The sequence below is a fragment of the Oryctolagus cuniculus genome, chromosome 2 (assembly GCF_964237555.1).
Source record: "Oryctolagus cuniculus chromosome 2, mOryCun1.1, whole genome shotgun sequence".
NCBI lineage: Eukaryota > Metazoa > Chordata > Mammalia > Lagomorpha > Leporidae > Oryctolagus > Oryctolagus cuniculus.
Window position 1 is genome coordinate 21,957,684 of NC_091433.1, and position 11,533 is coordinate 21,969,216.

Genomic DNA, 11,533 nt, shown 5'->3' on the forward strand with positions numbered 1-11,533 from the left:
TCTTGGCTTTAGACTGGCCTAGTTTCAGTCTGCTGTGGCTGTTTGGGGAGGGAATTAGCACATGGAAGATCTCTCTCTGTCTCTTCCCCCTCTCTCTGTAACTGTGTCTTTCAGATAAATAAATCAGTTTAAAAAATTAGTAATCTAAAAGATAAACCTGAGAAAATTTCTATGAATGTAGTACAAAGAGACTATTAAATTATTCAGACATGTGAAAGATAAGGTAAAATCCAACATAGAACTAATAGACCATTATTAGTCTATAACTAATACTCTTTTAACCTATCATCTGAGTTTTTAATTTCAGTAACTTTGTTTTTCATTTCTATTAGTTCTCCCTGATTATTTTTAAAGTCTATTTTAATGCCTATTTTCTCATATTTTCACTTTATTATTTTGTAGTTTAATGAGTTAAAAATACTCATTTAAATTGTCATTTGATAATGAGAGTATTATTTATTTATTTTTTAATGATTTATTTATTTACTTGAAAGGCAGAGCTACAGAGAGGCAGAAGCAGAGAGAGAGAAAAGTCTTCCATCTACTAGTTCACTTCCCAGATGCCCTCAACAGCCAGAGTTGAGCCGATCCGAAGCCAGGAGCCAGGAGCTTCTTCTGGGTCTCCCACGAGGCTGCAGGGGCCCAAGGAATTGGGCCATCTTCCACTGCCTTCCCAGGCTATAGCAGAGCTGGACTGGAAGTGGGACTCGAGCTGACACCCATATGGGATGCTGGCACTGCAGATGATAGCTTTACCCGCTATGCCACAGTGCTGGCCCCAGTAATCCCTCATTTAAAATTCTTTTGAGTTATTATTAAAAGAACTTCCAGTATTTTCCTTGGAAAATTCTTTCTGTGAGGAGTAGAAGTACCCCTCAGAAGACTTTGCTGTTTTTTCTTTATTAGAGTTTCACAAATCCAACTGCTAGAATGAACATTGAATTCCAAGTTAATATGAGACACAGACCCAGAGTATTACGTTTTTCACAGGAGTCTTAAAAATCTCTGTATTGGGACATCACACAATGAAAGAAATTTCCTTATTCATTTGTGAGCTTTTTTTCTTTAAAGATTTTATTTATTTATTTGTTTGAGAAGTAGAGTTACAGGCAGAGAGAGGGAGTGACAGAGAGAGAGAGGTCTTTAATTCACTGGTTCACTCCCTAAATGGCTGCAATAGCTAGAGCTGGGCCAATCTGAAGCCAGAAGCCAGGAGCTTCTTCCAGGCCTCCTATGTGGGTGCAGAGGCCCAAGCAATTGGGCCATCCTCCACTGCTTTCGTGGGCTGCCCACAGAGAGCTGGATTGGATGAGGAGCAGCCAGGACCTGGGCCAGTGCTCCTATTGGATGCCAGTGCTGCTTGCGGAGCCTTAGCCCACTATGCCACAGCACTGGCCCTGGTGAGATTTTTAATAGATCCTTTCACCGAGGGATTCTCCCCTTCCAGGCTTGGGCTTTTATGTCGTGCACTCATAAAATTTCAGTTCTTCACTTCACATGGACACAGGCCTCATCTTAGATCCTCAAATTAAACTGCATTCCCTAAGACTGGTAAGCCTCACAGCAGGTGTAGCTTCACTCACAGGCCGGTTCACATTTGCTTTCAGTCTCTTCCTTTTGGCATCTGAGAATTATCTGGTGTCCCTTATGTGTTCAGCTGTGCATTGAAAACAATTACTAGATTTTGTCCAGCATTCTGGAGAGTTTAAGCAAATACAAAGTGTGTTGGTGGGGACTGGGAGATAGTGATGAGATTATTTACTGCCATATTGGTGGAGCTATAAGTCTACATGCACTATTCTTGATGGGTCTTCGTAGAATAAAAAGTTACCTCAGAAATAAATTTCTAAACAGTGAACTTTAATGTGTCATTTGCCCTTATGAATCACAGGCATGAATGAATGTCTTCATTAAGAATTAATGATGACCTGAAGGTGGGATAAGACATTCATTTTCACATTTCATAAAATGAAGGCTTATTTCAAGGCTAAAGTGCACTGCTCTTTAATCTTCCGTGAATTTCGTGATACTACAGCTGCGTTCAGCTCTGTGTTGAGCCCTTCGAGCAACAGAATCGGGGCCTCTCAGCTCCAGTGGAGGGATTTCCTAGGCAAAGGAGATGGCAGCATACAGAAGAAGTAATGTTCAGGAAAGCCTGTTGAATTACAGCCGTTTACAGAAGCAGCCAGTATTCTGATTCCCATTCTTTTTGTTATGTTCTCTCACTGGATTACTTTGAAGTTTCGTTACATAAGTGACTGCCTCGTTAAAACTTCTTCATGCAGTAGTTTCCCAGCTCTGTGGGCCATGCTCCTTTTTTGAGTTAATCCTGATCCCTCTCAGACCTTCCCATCACTGATCTTGCTACTTTCACTGCATGTTCCAAACAACCGGTGATTTCTGCAAATGACTGCAGTATATGCCATGAATTGTACCGTGGACACATCCTTTAGTATTTGCAGGACATAATTTCTTCTGTTTGGCAAAGTGAGAACATTGGACTAAAGATTTCCAGGGATTCAACAGATTCTCTAATCTATGAATAGAAATCAGAGAGAGAAAAATCTAAAAATTTGTTTGCCTACTAAGTTAACAAATATTTCTATTTCCATGTCATTTGTTTGGAATAAACGTTATTTGATTTTGAGGGAGGTAATAAAAATTTTTGAAATACTCCTTTTAATTTTACTTTATTTTCTGCATTTCAGTCCATTGGGTCGTTTCAGTGGCTTTTTTTTTTTTTTTATTAAGATTTACTTATGTATTTGAAAGAGTGACAGAGAGAGAGGTAAATTCCATCTGCTGGTTCACTCCCCAGATTGTCACAATGGCCAGAGCTGAGCCAAGCCAAAGCCAGGAGCTTCATCTGGGTCTCCCACATAGGTGACAGGGACTTAGGCACCTGTGCCATCTTCTGCTGCTTTTCCCAGGACATTAACAGGGAGCTGGATCACAAGTGGAGCAGCCAGGACACAAATAAGCACTCATATGGGATGCTGGTGTCGCAGGCGTCAGCTTTATCTACTATGCCACAATGCTGGCCCCTCAGTGGCTATTTTCTGTTAGCATCAGGCGTTGGTTTACTCTGTAAATACTTGCTGAACATTTACTTTTTGCCCAGCCCTATGCCAGATGTTATAATGCAATAGTGATGATTTATGATTATGTCTTTTGGACCTCGGAGTCCATTGGAGGACAGACAAGAGCCATGCACTGAGATATGTTATGTAATGGGGAAGTGTATTGTGATATTACTAAATGAGCACAACAGGGAAACACACCTGAAACTTGGAGAGGTTGGAAGAATTCTTGAGGAGCTGCCATTTAAGGCAAGACCTGAAATGACAGGTCAAGAGAGAGATGGGGAAAAGAGGCATGGAGGGAAGAGAGAGATGGTATATCCAAGGAACTGAGAGAGGTACACTCCTATGATGGAAGAGAGGGATACTAGCTCCAAAACAGAAGCTGGATGAATGGGGCAGTCTATTCCACGTTAAAGAGTTTGGCTTTAAGAGTTTTAATCAGAAAGATGTCACTTTTCCATTTTACAGTCAGCATGCAGGTAGAGAATGCAGTGTAGAGAATAAACTCATGGGAAAAGATCAGTTGGGAGACTGGTCTAACAGTCCAGGAATCTGTCAGCAGTGGCGACATAGGGAGTAGACAGAAAACAGTTAGCAGTTGCCAGGAGCTGGGCACGGAAGGGTGAACCCCAGCAGGGCACAGGAGTTTTGGGATAGTGGGACTATTCCGTCTCTTGATCGTGATGGTATGCATCTTTTCAAACTCACGGACTTGCATGCTGAACCTGGAGAGTTTCACTGTATGTAAGTTCCACTGCAATAAACCTGATCATTAAAAAAATAAATACATAAACGGAAGAGAGATTCCAGCTGAAAACCACTGTAGGGTAGAGGAGAGTATTTTGTTGTGTTTATTTTTCTCTGCTTGGTTTTTTAGGTTTACATTTTCAGCATTTGTTTTTAAGTGAAAATATAAGCTAGGGAAAGAATAATCAGTAACTAAGGTCCTTGAACCTGGGGTAAAGAGTTAGATAGATAAATGGAAGGATCAGAGTGTATAAAGCGGAAGGACAGAAACCTGATTAGAATCCAAGTGTCGATGACTGAACTTGTAGTTTTTAAGTTTGAACAGTTCTTACGGTTAGCACAACAAAGCGTGCCCGTGGGTGGGGGCGTAGAGACGAAGGTCACAGGAGAAGACATAGAAACTGTCCATTCCGTGGTGAAGGTGTGGGCTAGGTCTTTCAAGTGAAGTTGCTTGTGCAGGTGGCAGTCATGTGGGTGGACTGAGAGGAGAGGAGACAGTGACCAGGGAGGGACCGGTGAGTAGACATGGAAGATACATACTCTGTAGCCCCATGAGCTTCAGAGGGAACTCATTTGTTTCGAAAGTGCTGAGGGCAGCACTGGGAGTCAGGAGCCACTGACCCTGGGTCCGATGCTGTAGCATGAGGTGTGCGGCACTGAATGGTGTCAGCTCTAGAAGGTGGTCTTGGGCAAGCTGTTTCCATGAAAAGAGGAAATGGACTGCCCCTTCAGTGGGGACAGTGAGGATGTGGGGGAATTTGTTTACCGTCTGCATAGGTCTGGGCAGACTGGCAGCAGAAACAGGGTGACTTAAGGCTTACATTAGTTCCACAGTGATCAGTGTAGAAGAGAAAAGTTTTGGTCTTAGTTGGGCCTAGTCAGCTCTGAGACTGAAGGACAGTGTTTTAAACTTCTTGAAGTTCAATCAGGTTGTGCTACCTCAAGAGATACCATTGTTTAAAAAAAAAAAGTTCCACCCTACTTTAATTGTAGTTCTCCTGTTTTATTGTCAGCATTCATACAGTGTTGGCAGGGCAACACAGAGTCTTTATTAGTGTGCTATAAGGATTTCTGAACTTAAGGATTTGTTACCTTGGGCAAGTTTTTTAAACCTTTGTGATTAGTAATGTTAGAGTTGATGTGAAAGCCTCATGCATTTATGGTAACTTCCCTTTTATTTTTCAGGTCTGTTTTTACTTTTGTTACATTTCTGTTTTTTAACTTCCCTAGTGTAGGTGGTATAAAATGGCTATAGTCGCACAATTACTTCGATGAAGGGAAATTGAACAGGGGCCCCTTGGTGACATCATTGCCCTAGTGTGTGCATTTGTAATAACCGTGAAGGGAGTGTCGAGCTGACTCAGTCAGGGTTTTGTTCCTTGCTCTTTTCCAGGGACCATGGCTAAACCTGCTGGATCACTGGCCAGAAGCAGTAGCTTGTGTCGCTCTCGTCGCAGCATTGTGCCGTCCTCGCCGCAGTCTCAGCGAGCCCAGCCTCCCCCCCACGCTGCTCTCCCGCCGCACGCTCGGCACCCCCACCTCCCCCAGCACACACAGCACTCGTTGCCTTCCCCTGATCCAGATATCCTCTCCGTGTCAAGCTGCCCTGCGCTCTATCGAAATGAAGAGGAGGAGGAGGCCATCTACTTCTCTGCTGAAAAGCAATGGTACTGGCAGTGAATACAGTGCGGCATATGTTGGGGTTGGGAGGAAGTGCGCTGTGAGGATGGCAGCACGGTGGGAGGAGAGGTGCACTGTGTTAGTGTTCTGACCTTGATGCACAGAGCAAGTTAGCACATTGTTATGGGCCTTAGACCGCACCGTTTCTCAGCTCTCGGTTTCCTGTGATACAGTCCAAGCCACATTCTGCTCAGGGTCTTAGCAAGCTGAAACCAACGTGTTGCCGGGGCTGCATTCTCAACCAGAGTTCAGGGGGCTGCCTCCAAGCTCTTGTGGCTGTGGCCGACTTCAGTTCCTTGTGGTTATAGCACTGTGGTACGGGTTCTGGTACCTTCTGTGAGGGAGAGGCCATTCTCAGTTCTAGAAGGACACTGCTGTTCCTTGCCTTGTGCCCTCCACTTTCAAAGCCAGCAGTAGAGAAGTTCCCCTGCAGGTACTCCTCTCTATTTGATCGCTAGACTCAACTTTGAAAGACTCCCCTAATAACAGTCTCTATATTACGGTCAGCTAGCTGGAGGCCTTGGTTTTCTCTGCGTGGTCCCTGCACAGCGGCACCTATGTGTGTTTCATTGAATAACTGGAAGAAGGTGTGTGTGCCTTAGGGCCTGGCAGAATTAGGGACCGTCTTAAAAATTCTGCTTCACAAGCATTTGATTTGACATACAAGTGCTTAGACGCCACAGGACACAGTCGATGGAGGTCTCAGGATGTGAACTCACTATATGAACAATTTTATATGTAAAATGTAGAACATGAGCTGAAATGTGCTTGAGCACAAAGAAACATCTGATACCACTTCGCGTTAAAAATATTTGTTGTCACTTAATGATTCATTCTGTTAATGTGCTGAACAAGCAGTGTCATACGCCAAAGGTTTTAAAAAAATGTCAGAAACTTAGAGGAGGAGGTTGCATTCAAAACTTCTTCTTTTAGCGAGATGGGTGCAGCAGCAGCGTTGCATTCCAGTTCAGCCCAGGACAGCCATGTTCCTGAGTCCTGGTGCCGCAGAGGAGCTCTTCCTAGATCACTCTCCTTTTGAAGCAGTGTGTCATGGAGGGACAGAGAAACTGGTGTTGGTTTCAGATTTTACCACTTAGCCGCCATGGAGCCACAACATGTTACCACCTCCATATGAGAGAGTAAAGCCATGGGCTGGGCGCCTTCAGGAATCCCTTGTAGCTCTCTGTCACATGACTCCCTAGATGACATTGTCAGGTAATCATTTTCTGCCCATAACTGTCTTACCAGCTAGTCAATGGAAATTGTCCGGTTAGCAGAGGATCACTGTAGCATGTTCCTAAGGAGGTGATCCTGGTTTTGTATCCTCCTTGTAGTTGGAGAACTTGTTGCACCTCTGTGTGGATAGCACTTGGTGATGGGCTCTTTGCCATGTAACTGTAGTCATCAGCAGGATGACTGTGTGGCTTCTGGAAATCAGTAGGAAAACCAGTGCTGTGCTGTCCAATAGAACTTTTTGCATTGATAGACATCTTTAGTCCTCATCTCAAACAGCAGTGTCAAAAAGTCACAGCTAGTTCATAAATATGAGAAGACTTCACATTCTAACACCATTTCTTTCTCTTCATTTTCAGTCGCTCGACTGTTGAATCAGCAGAATCTTTACAAAATGATAGTATTTAGTATTTACTGATCTATGTTGTATGCACTGTGTGCATGTGTGTGTGTGTGTATGCCCATTTAAACTTCCCTCTGAATTAGGTCTTCTAAATTTATAAAAGAACATGCTGTAGGAAGACTGTGCAATTTTCAGTTGTTCTAAAGCTACACTCCAAATCAGAGTAGTTATGTAGAACAAGCAGCACTTTATGTTGTTAGTTGTTTGGGATTTAGAATGTTGGAGGTAGCATTCATGTATATAGACATAATTACATAAATTAGGCAACTTAGAATATATCTAACATATATCCACATAAAATTTATGTCAAAAGTAGATACTGTACCTTCAATAAACATGCATATAAATAACGTGAAGAATGATGGTAATTGTAGGCCATCCGAGGTGAGAGGTGGTGCAGTTCATTCACTCTATAAATACGAATTTAGTCCTTGCTGTGTGCTGTGCACTTGCGATAGCTTGAGCTGCCAAGACAAGTGATACGAGGTCCTGGCCTGGTTCTTGCTGGTGGATTATAAGCGTGTGTGTTCTTGCCTTCCTATTCTATCCTTAGCTCTGTTCCTTCTCCCACTTTGTTTCTTTTGCCAGCTACTTTTTGCCTTGACCCTCTCATCCTTAATTATCCCTTTCGCAAAATGAACAGTATTCACAGCGGGCTCAGTGCGTATGAAAGTGAACAAGTCACGATCCCAAGTCTTCAAGATCTAACTCTGCTCATTTACCCAGCACGTTTCTATTGAGTCCCTCCTGTGAGCTTATCACTATTCTGATAGAAAGAATACAGAAGTTAGGAAGGCTCCCTGTTCTTACTAAGGTTGTTTCCTTCTGGAAATATCCTCTTAGGCACTCCTAAGTTCTGGAGTGCTAAAGACAGGCAAACAGAATGCTGCATTAGGGCAGTCAGGGAGCGTCTCTGGGGAGACAGTGGTAACGGGAAGGGCAGATGTTAACCATGTACAGATGGAGAGGGAGGCAGCCATCTAGCCAAGGGAGGAATGAGCACAAAGCCCCAGGATGCTCCCGGATTGCAAGTTGGAAGAGTGAGAGGTAGGATGTGCCCTCGGAGAGAGAGCCAGGGCCAAACAGGTGTCCTAGGCCTTGACAAGGATCTTGGGTTTTCCTCCACGTATGAGAGAAAGCGTTGGGAAGTTTGGAGCACGTGAGTGATGTGCTGATTGCATTTAAGAAATCCCTTTAATGGCTGCGTGGGGAAGTAACGTAGAGGGAAGAACAAGAACGGAAGCAAGGGGACCAATTAGAAGGCTGTTGCAATCACTGAAATGAGTTCATGGTGGTTGTGGGAAAGGGATGGCAGCAGGGAGGGTGATAAGAAATGGAGATGAGCTATATTTTGAGGGAATGGCTGATTCCATTTTCTGTACATTGGCTGTGGGGTTATGAACTTTATTTCTCCATTCGTGTTCACTTTTCTATCCACTGTGGAGAGAAAGGGGGAAATGCTCCAAGGAGGAACCCTGTGAGGATTGATCAAATGTCTGTTTTTTAAAATAGCATCATATACTTCCTTTTACTTCCCATGCACTCCCACGGCCTGCTGTGCCTCAGTTCCCCTGCCTCCCCGATTTAAAACTTGTCAGAACTTAGAGGGTAGCCTAGTGTATCACCTCCTTCTCTAGAAAGCTGTATTTCATCAAGTAATATCTAAGAAATGAGACAGCACCCAAGATTTGTCTTTTCCAATATATATTGTCAACTCTGAGTTAAGAAGAAAAACACTCTGTATTGAAACAAAACACTTAAGTCACTGAAATGGTCAGAAAAAATAAACTGTAACACTTAGACATCTCTCTCTGACGGTTGAGGAAGGGGTAGCTTACATTATGTGACTTCTTATATTTCACAATTTCATTGTCATAGTTTGTTAAAAATTCAGCACGAGTGTTGGTAAGCTGTATTATTTAAGGTAACAATTTTCTAATTTGGATGAAAGGTGTATGGAGTTGCGATATTCATCTCCCTTTTCGATTTTAACGGTTCAGCCCTGAAAGTCGTTTTAGTTAGGGTATCAGCCAGTACTCTTAGGGATGGATACGTAGGCATAAATGTTCACCTTGCTTCTGTCTCCTTCAGGGAAGTGCCGGACACGGCCTCCGAATGTGACTCCTTGAACTCTTCCATTGGAAGGAAGCAGTCTCCTCCATCAAGCCTGGAGATACACCAGACGTTGTCCTCGCGGAAGGTCTCCCGCGAGGAGCTCTCCCTGGAGGACTCCTCCCGCGGGGAGTCGCCTGTCACGGCAGATCTCTCCAGGGGCTCCCCTGATTGCGCGGGGCTGACGGAGACCAAGAGCATGATCTTCAGTCCCGCCAGCAAGGTGTACAACGGCATCCTGGAGAAGTCGTGTAGCATGAACCAGCTTTCCAGTGGCATCCCGGTGCCCAAGCCGCGCCACACGTCCTGTTCCTCAGCTGGCAACGACAGCAAAGCAGCCCAGGAAGCCCCCACGGTCGCCAGGATCGGCAGCATCCCACATGACCTTTGTCACAACGGAGAGAAAAGCAAAAAGCCATCAAAAATCAAAAGCCTTTTTAAGAAGAAATCAAAGTGACCTGACAGCCTCCGTGGAATCGCATCCAAGTGGCATCTGTAACTTTTACCTCCCACCCCCCACTCCTGTTTTTTTTGTTTGTCTTCATTTTAGGAATGTAACCCCTGTTGGGGCTCTCGGGACCGGGGTGGGCCCCAGTGGAACATCCCTAAGGGCCACTGTCTACTGCCTGCTTACTTAAATGACTATACAGTCGACTCGTCAAGGCAGTTAGTATTGAAAAATCAAGAGAGGAGACAGTTTACAGTCACTTCCGCCTATTTATTTCTGCTTTGTTATTAGTGATGTAAATACAATATTTCGTTGAGAGCCACTATGGACTTACAAGCTTTAACGGACTCGTAAGCCAGCATGGGCTTGCCAGAATTTCTTGTTTACCAGAGCATCTTCTTATCTTTCCACAGAGCTTATTTACATCCTGGACTGACTAACTTAAAAGAAGTAAAACCAATTGCACTACTGTTTTCCAGACTGGAAAAAAAAAATCTCTGCAAGTGAAACTGTATAGAGTTTATATTATAAAAATGACTATGGATAAGGGGACTGTTTTCACTTTTAGATCAAAATGGGTTTTTAAGTAGAACCTAGGGTTTCTAATTGACTTGATTTCTGGAAATGAAAACCCATGCTTTTGTTATGGGAAGCTTCTTTAACTGCATTTAATATTACAGAGTTTCAAGTTCTGCCGTGAAGATCATGTCGTTTCGTTTTCCCCAGGGCTTTCACTGTGATTTACTGCATTGCAGGCTGTATGATAAAATATCAATAATTTAAAGAGAGAAGGCTCTTGATTCCTTATGCAAGCGGAAGAGTTGAAACTTGATCGAAGGACTTAAAACATTCACAAGCTTAAACCGAGGCGGGGGGTTGTGGGGATTCAGGCACTTGTTTACAGACTTTGAATAACTGCAAAGGATTTATGGTTTGTGAGAAATTTGTACTGTGGAAAAGATAATAAATTGGAGACGTTATTGTGTGGGATTGTGCTGATTTTTGTTGATAACACTCCACTAAAAACACTGTATGTTTTCTGGAGAGCTCTGTAAACTGTCTTACTGCTTAATTGCAATATAAGAAAGAGTGATGTTTCGGAAGTAAGTTGTCAACAAATTTCTTTCTATTTTATATTGTTTGTCATATTTTTATGTAGTTTGAAATGTTTAAATGTTCTAATATCAAGATTAACAAATATAAATTTATGGTGCATTTAGATTGTGTTGTTTTAATTTGTAAAGCTGGGTGTTCATTCAATGGACAGATTGTTAGAAGGGTAGCTTTTGCCGGTGAGAATTGAGTCACAGGGAGCAGCGAAGAGCATTAGCACCTAGGGGTTTCTGCTTCTACCGCTGTTAAAAATTTGGTCATCAGCGATCTGTTTAATGCAACATGGATGGATGCTTGGGTGAACAGCAGACACATAAAGCTAGCGTGGTTTTCCCGTCTACACACATAAGTAATGTCTACTCCAGTGCTACGCAGGTGAGTGGACATGCTGATTGATAAGCAAGAAGTTTCTTTTTGATTTGCTTCAAAGGAACACCTTGAAGAGTATGAGGGATTTCCTGACATCTCCTGTAAACTGTGATTGTTTATTCTCTGTATGCTCCTGTTGGGAACTGTTACAGAAGGTCTTGAGTGCTATTCATATAGGCTGATGTTTCATATATTGAATAGACTGAGTGCTGTGTGGGAAAAATTGTGGTCTGAAATGCAGTAGTGTTTTGGACAAATGAAAGTAATTAGTAATTAAATTAGTAATTTGCTGAAGGTCACACAAGGAACACAAGAAAGGGAAAGCTTGCAAAAGAGTTGGAAAGT

The 11,533-nt window shown here is 43.1% G+C and overlaps 1 protein-coding gene across 4 annotated transcripts in view; it reads left to right on the forward strand.

The window, feature by feature from the left end:
- Positions 1 to 10,925, forward strand: part of STIM2 (stromal interaction molecule 2) — a 175,480-nt gene extending 164,555 nt beyond the window's left edge. For all 4 annotated transcript variants that reach the window (XM_002709383.5, XM_008274823.4, XM_070068117.1 and 1 more), the window contains 2 exons: positions 5,224 to 5,497; positions 9,238 to 10,925. In XM_002709383.5, the coding sequence (XP_002709429.3) occupies positions 5,224 to 5,497; positions 9,238 to 9,715 (752 nt within the window). In that variant the 3' untranslated portion in view covers positions 9,716 to 10,925. The remainder of the gene's footprint in view (positions 1 to 5,223; positions 5,498 to 9,237) is intronic.
- Positions 10,926 to 11,533: the final 608 nt, after the last annotated feature.